This window comes from Salvelinus fontinalis, chromosome 3, assembly GCF_029448725.1.
Source record: "Salvelinus fontinalis isolate EN_2023a chromosome 3, ASM2944872v1, whole genome shotgun sequence".
Classification (NCBI taxonomy): domain Eukaryota; kingdom Metazoa; phylum Chordata; class Actinopteri; order Salmoniformes; family Salmonidae; genus Salvelinus; species Salvelinus fontinalis.
The window spans coordinates 67,824,808-67,832,472 of record NC_074667.1 but is presented as its reverse complement, the minus strand read 5'-3'; the positions used below and the strand labels follow the sequence as shown (position 1 = coordinate 67,832,472).

At 44.6% G+C, this 7,665-nt stretch overlaps 1 protein-coding gene across 1 annotated transcript; it reads left to right on the top strand.

Moving 5' to 3' along the window:
- The first annotated feature begins 1,773 nt into the window (after positions 1 to 1,773).
- LOC129851362 (oocyte zinc finger protein XlCOF6-like) lies at positions 1,774 to 7,054 on the top strand. The gene is made up of 2 exons (XM_055917853.1): positions 1,774 to 1,890; positions 2,076 to 7,054. Exon 2 carries the CDS (start codon positions 2,635 to 2,637, stop codon positions 4,696 to 4,698), a length of 2,064 nt encoding a protein of 687 aa, XP_055773828.1. The 5' UTR covers positions 1,774 to 1,890; positions 2,076 to 2,634; the 3' UTR covers positions 4,699 to 7,054.
- The last annotated feature ends 611 nt before the right edge of the window (positions 7,055 to 7,665 follow it).

Here is a 7,665-nt window from a genome sequence, read left to right as displayed (position 1 = left end):
ACAATATACCACATTAATTCTTACTAGTAATACATTTATTACATACATTATTTGTGTGTGTGTTTTGTTGGAGTAATTTTAGCAACAACAAAAAATGATTTGGGCTGGTCAAAAATCTGAGTGGCTGATAGATTTTTGTCTATACCTGCCACAGTGGCTGATAGATTTTTGTATATACCTGCCACAGTGGCTGGCAGATTTTTGTCTATACCTGCCACAGTGGCTGATAGATTTTTGTCTATACCTGCCACAGTGGCTGATAGATTTTTGTATATACCTGCCACAGTGGCTGATAGATTTTTGTATATACCTGCCACAGTGGCTGATAGATTTTTGTATATACCTGCCACAGTGGCTGATAGATTTTTGTCTATACCTGCCACAGTGGCCGGTGGACCAACACGTTGGTGATCGTGTGCCCACTGGAGCCGCTTCTTCTTGTTGTTTTTAGCTGATAAGAGTGGAATCCTGTGTTGTCGTCTGTTGCAATAGCCTATCCGTGACAAGGACGAGTTGGGCTTTCCGAAATGCCGTTCTCCACACCACTGTTGTACCGTGTATTTGCCTGTTTGTGGCCCACCTGTTAGCTTGCACGATTCCTGCCATTCTCCTCCAACCTCTCATCAACGAGCTGGTTTCGCCCACAGGTCTGCCGCTGACTGGATGCTGTTCTGTTTGTCGCACCATCCTCAGTAAACCCTAGACGCTGTCGTCTATGAAAAGCCCAGGAGGCCGTCAGTTTCTGCGATATTGGAAACGGCGCGCCTGGCACTGACAATCATACCACGCTCAAAGTCGCTTAGGTCACTTGTTTTGCCAATTCTAGCGTTTTACCTTGTCACGAACATAAAGTACAACAGTGTATTAAAGCATCTCATTAATTGAACAGTCGATCTGCCTGTAGCTACCAGACAAAAATAAATTGTAATTTTATTATAATATTGACGCTGAGCTTAACATGTCTAGTTAGCACCTTCTAACGTTAGTTAGCTACCAAACTAAGGCAGCTAGCTAGTCTCTGAGCAGAGCTAACGGTTATGTAAACCTAGCCTCTAATTACAACGTTTGAACGAACGTTGGTAGATAAGATACCTGACCAGCTCTTCTTCTTCTAGGTTTTATTGGCGGACTACATCCCAAAACGGTGTATTGCCGCTATATACTGGGTGTGGTGAAAAGTGAGAAGCTTTAAAGATAAAAAATAAATATAATAATATAATAATCCCTACTCAGGCTCTGGGGGCCGAGAGGGTGGCACCGCACTAGAAAGTCCTCCATGTCGTTCTTCAGAAGTAAAATCTTTTAATCACAGAAATTGTTCATCTGCAGAAACATTGATATCGATATTCATTGTCTTCCTTTCAACTTCTGCAACTTGTGCCGTTTATCCCCACTGCTGTAAATGACAGGAGGTCCACTTTCTTTACAGGATTTATGGATCCCGCTGTTGATTCTCAGGCTGTGGTGTAGGCTCTAATGTAAACCTTCCGTTCTTCACTACCGCCGGACCTTCAAATATACTCACTTTTCCCACCCTTTTGACAGGCTCCGCATCGGAGAGTAGCTCAACTGCCCTGATTTCGACTCATCGGCTCGTTTTTAAATGTCCCTTTTGAAGTATTCAGTAACTAGCTAGCTACTCAAACGCGTGTCTTTGAACCGAACTCGATTGCTTGGCCACTCGGTGGGCGGGCTTTGCGACTTGGAATCCAATCAGATGTCCGTTCTGTCGGTATGCTGGGCCAATCCAAAGCAACCGCGCCCTCCCTCACCGAAACTGGACTGCACGTTTACTCAAAACAAACCACAACGGCCACACCAGAGCTTTGCAACATCAACAAGTTTTTATAAGTTACTTAGCGACATCGCCGGAGGGTAATTCTTAAACGGGTGAGTAAATGAACAAGGCAGAAAGGTGTGGGGTTCACCAATGATTTGTAACTAGCTGGTAGTTAGCTAACTATGTTGAAAGTAGCCTAGCTAGGTTGGCTAACTGGATTTAAGCTTGCAAGCTAGCCAGTAGCTCGGTCTTGTTTGTTTCTTTGTATGACTCTATATTCTCCCGATTCACACAGACACGGACCTCTGACCAGACATGTCCGAGTATCTGAAGAGAGAAGACCACGGGTATGGACTTCTCCCCAGAGATTTTTTTTTACCCAAAACCCCTTCTTGATGCGTATACCAAACGTGTAAAAAAGATTGCAAGGACTCAAGGGACTGTTGATGTTACGTCAAGACTAGCCCGAGTATGAGCCTGTCGGAGATGGACGGTAAAGCCATGAAATGCGAGATATGTTCATTGTAGTGAAAGTGGAAGAGTTCAATACTGCCCTTCCAAGAAAAAAGGCAGTAACTGCTTATAGTGTGGAACTGAGAGAAAATGGATTTTATTTACCTTGGTTTCACAGTAACTTTATGCAGTTACTGCTAACATGACCCCATTTACTCCAAAACACAATAGAATAGAGGCAGGATATTTGTCCACATGATTAAGCATGTATTTAATGTAGCAAAAAATGAAATTGACACATTTTAGACCAAATAAGCAGTTACTGCCTTTTTTGCTTGGTAGGGCAGTATAACGATATACTTGTAATAAGTGTGAACAGCTCCCTGCCTCAAAAGATCATTATGCTACTAGAGGAGAACAGGGTCCTGAATGAACGTCTCTCTCTGGCCAAGGAGACTTCAACACTGAACGCTGATTCTGATGAAGTCACAATCCCAAATGATCTCAAGGATCATCCAGGGAGTTCTACCAGACTGGGATCCTCTGCTGTGGCTACTATGAACACTACCATGGACCACTTTCCTGAATTGACAGGTCACACACAGATGAAAACAGGAGCCCCCCTGTCTTCTCCGGGGCCTAACGATGAGGCCCTCCTCCTGTCTTCGCCGGGGCCTACCGATGAGGCCCTCCTCCTGTCTTCGCCGGGGCCATCCGATGAGACCCTCCCCCTGTCTTCTCCGGGGCCATCCGATGAGGCCCTCCTCCTGTCTTCGCCGGGGCCATTCGATGAGGCCCTCCTCCTGTCTTCGCCGGGGCCATCCGATGAGGCCCTCCCCCTGTCTTCTCCGGGGCCATCCGATGAGGCCCTCCTCCTGTCTTCGCCGGGGCCATCCGATGAGGCCCTCCTCCTGTCTTCTCCGGGGCCATCCGATGAGGCCCTCCCCCTGTCTTCTCCGGGGCCATCCGATGAGGCCCTCCCCCTGTCTTCTCCGGGGCCATCCGATGAGGCCCTCCCCATGTTTTCTCCGGGGCCATCCGATGAGGCCCTCCCCATGTCTTCTCCGGGGCCATCCGATGAGGCCCTCCCCATGTCTTCTCCGGGGCCATCCGATGAGGCCCTCCTCCTGTCTTCTCCGGGGCCATCCGATGAGGCCCTCCCCCTGTCTTCGCCGGGGCCATCCGATGAGGCCCTCCGCCGCCGCTCTTGTGACAAGACATTTACCAGTCGGTCTAAAAAACATGAGAAAAACCCCTCAAGAGATGGATCTCACCCCTGTGACCAGTGTGAGAAGAGTTTTGTAACACAAAAACTTCTGGAAAAACACCAGATGAGTCACTCCAACTCTCATGTGTGCTCTGATTGTGGAAAGAGATTCCGTCGGGCTGATCACCTAAAGAGACATCAGAGAGTCCACACTGAGAACAAACTGTACATTTGCCCTCATTGTGGGAAAAGCTTTGGTTACTCTGGAAAGTTAACCCAACATGTGAGACTTCACACTGGGGAGAAACCCTACCAGTGCTCCGATTGTGGCAAAATGTTTGCTGCTATTAAAACAATGAAAAGACACCAAGAGGTTCATTCAACACATAGGGTGAAGCCTCATGTTTGCACTACCTGTGGAAAGGGCTTTGCTCGACATGAATACTTAAAAAAACATTGCACCATTCACACTGGAGTGAAACCGCATCAGTGCTCTGACTGTGGAAAGAGCTTCCGTCTGCTTGATCATTTAACTCGGCACCAGAAAAAAGCACATGGAGAGAGGCTATTCCCTTGCTTTGTTTGCAAACAGTGTTTTGTTTCAGAGCACACCCTGAAAGTTCATCAGAAAAAGCATACAAGGCCTTACCACTGCTCCCTATGTGACAAGAGATATGCCGATAAGGGGAATTTAGCAGTCCATCTGCGTGTACACACTGGAGAGAAGCCACATCTTTGCTCCCAGTGTGGGAAATGTTTCTCTGGTAAACAACAACTTCAATTACACCTCTTGGTACATTCAGGTGAGAAGTCTTATAAATGTTCTCACTGCGAAAGGAGTTTCGCTAATACGCCTATCCTGAAAAGACACATACGAACCCACACCGGAGAGAAACCGTACCGCTGCTCTGAATGTGGGAGGAGTTTCGCTGATGGGGATACACTCACAAAACATCTGCGAACCCACACTGGAGCGAAGCCGTACCTTTGCTCTCTGTGCGGGAAACGTTTCTCTGTTAAACAACGTCTTAAAGAGCATCTAATGGTACATTCAGGTGAGAAGCCTCATCCCTGTTCTCACTGTGCGAGGAGTTTCACTAGTACATCTAATCTGATAAGACACTTGCGAACCCACACTGGAGAGAAACCGTTCAAATGCCTTGACTGTGGGAAGGGGTTTGCTCGCTCGGCAACCCTCAAAAATCACCAGCGTATCCACGGTAGGGTCACCAAGGACCAAGCTCCCAAGGACCAATAGCTGCACAGAGAACTCTACATAGTAGCTTCACCACAACTGTCTGTCGTGTGTCTGTACCAGAAGTCAGAATATCAGAAAAAGTATTATCTGTAGGCTCTATTTCTCTTACATTATTTTAAGGGGTTTTAAGCGGGGATGCGCGATATATCGGTGAACATATTGGAATCGTCCGATATTAGCTAAAAATGCCAACATTGGTATCGGCCCGATGTCTAGTTTAACACCTATGTCAAAAACCGATGTCAAAGCTACCGTATATACCTAATGTAACGTAGGTACATGACGTAATGGCGCCACATAAAATTTTGCGCTACACCTACAACACGGAATTCTTAACCTCGCCCACAATGTCTGCCGTGTGGATCGAGCAGTCAAGCAGTCATTTGAAAGAGTAAGAACATTTCAGCGAGACAACTCAAAGGCGAAATCCATTAAAGCCAAAATAATGGAATTCATTCCCCTTGACAATCAACTGTTCTCTGTCGTGGGTGATGTTTGCTTTCGCCGACTCGTCGAGCGCCGGTACACACTACCAAGTGCTCTATTTTTCAGATGTTGCCCTACCAGAGTTACACAGTTATAGCGTCACTGCTATTAGCTTCACGACATACATACTATGGAATGCTGTTTGGGTCTTTGCATGTCAAAAAAGATACAGTAGCACTGTCAAAGCTGTACAGAAAAATTTACAAACAAGCAAACACACCGGACACGAACAATGTGTTTACAATACCGCGTTGGTAATAAAGCATCATTTGTTCGACCGCAACTTCTGGGGTAGCTTGCTTTAGCTTGGTACCAAGCTAGCACCAATACAACCAGCCTGAACACAATGACCAGTAGAACCTGCAGTCATTTTCATTATTCTTAGCAATGATTTAGGAATCCTTGTAAGTATTAGCTAGGTTGCCATTTGTTGTTCTCCTTTTGAAATTGAAATTCAGTTCATGAAAATAAATAGCTAGCCAGCTAATTAACCCTGTTGCCCAAAGCTAACGTTGTAAGCAGCTAGCTAGCTTCATCTGGCTAGTGATGCTCGACCGGACCGGGTGATGTGTTGTGAAGCTAGCCACAATAAGGATTAGGCACAATAGTGGAATTTGCAGTTTGCCTTCAAAATATAAGTATGTAATTGACAGTGATGCTAATTAATACATATAGTATAATTTTTCCATACTTTTATTTTGAAGGCTGACTGCAAAGTCCACTTGTGGCTCATCCTTATTGCGGCTAGCTTCACATAGATGGGTCTGACCATTAATCAAATAAGAACTGTCTTATAAATTAGGGTTATTTTAGATGATGACACCTAGCTATATAGTTATGACCAGCACTGTAGCTTTTTTATGACCAGCACTGTAGGTGTGCGAGACAACTTTACCAGCATCATAGCATACGTATCAATGAATCGTTGTGACATATGAAATACGAGTGATAGTGTAATCAATGTGTAATAACTACGTAAAAAATGTATGAACGAGCTAAATTATTACATCAAATAGTGTTATCTGACACGCAAAGACCCAAACGGCGTTCCATAGCATGATAAATCCTGGTTGAGAATGAAACGACTGAACAAATGAACAACGAAACAGCACAGCAAGTAAGTTTAAGAAATATGTTTTGATTATGATTTACTGGTAATGAGGACATACGTAAATGCAAAACAAAATAACTTTTTGGTCAGTGTGCTGTGTGTGTGTTGTGTGTAACCTTTATTTAACTAGGCAAGTCAGTTAAGAACAAATTCTTATTTACAATGACGGCCCGGACGACGCTGAGCCAATTGTGCGCCGCCCTATGGGACTCCCAATCACGGCCTGATGTGATGCAGCCTAGATTCGAACCAGGTACTGTAGTGACGCCTCTTGCACTGAGATGCAGTGCCTTAGACCACTGCGTCCGTGTGTGTGTGTGTGTTAACTATTTAACTGTACTAGAATGCTTAAAAGGCCGCAAAAATGGTTCATATCGGTTATCGGTATCTGTTTTTTTTAGCAAGGAAAATATCGGTATCGGACAAAAATGTAATCGGTGCATCACTAGTTGTAAGCTGTTGGTCCTGATACCAGATACTACTAGTACTGTGAAACGTAGTCGATGTAATGCCGTATCACAACGTACTTCTTTCTGCTGATTTAGTGTCTTTCTCTCAGGACTAAACACATGTCCCTGTTAGTCACAACTACAGATCATTAGAAGTGTCCTAGAAAAGAAGTTGACACAGTTGTCAATGTCTTGTTCTTCCTCTCTCTGTCTCTCTCTCTGTGTGTCTCTCTCTCTCTCTCTCTGTCTCTCTCTCTTTCTCTCTCTCTCTCTCTCTCTCTCTGTGTATAAACAGGGACAATAAATATGTTTTTGAACTAATAATTGTTTAGCCTCAGTTTTTTTATGGGTCTCATTTCAACACTGTATAGGAATATATGTCTGTCATGTAGCTGCATGTATTAAGGTTTATTTGTATATATTTAGCCATGATGCAATGTAAAGTGTATTCATGTCCTCAAGGAGGATAGCTGCTGGTATGTTAGTATTTTCCCTCACTTCTCTCAAATGCCCAATCCTAAATCAACCCCGACTCCCTTGTGGAGATCAGAAAGGATTTGACATGTGTAAGCAATCTGGTAATAGCTCCACTTTGCCCTCTGATAGGCTAGGTGAAAGTTTCATCATGTTGCTTACACCAATCATATGCTCTCAGATCTCCACAAGCGCATAGGACAAGGGTTTCCCAAACTCGGTGCACATTTTGGTTTTTGCCCGAGAACTACACAGCTGATTTCAAATGATCAACTAATCATCAAGCTGATTTAGTGTCCTTCTCTCAGAACTAAACACATGTCCCTGTTAGTCACCTTCTCTCAGAACTAAACACATGTCCCTGTTAGTCACCTTCTCTCAGAACTAAGCACATGTCCCTGTTAGTCACCTTCTCTCAGAACTAAACACATGTCCCTGTTAGTCACC

Coding starts and splice junctions, on each gene's coding strand:
- LOC129851362 (XM_055917853.1), top strand. CDS start 2,635: ATGCTACTAGAGGAGAACAGGGTCCTGAATGAACGTCTCTCTCTGGCC.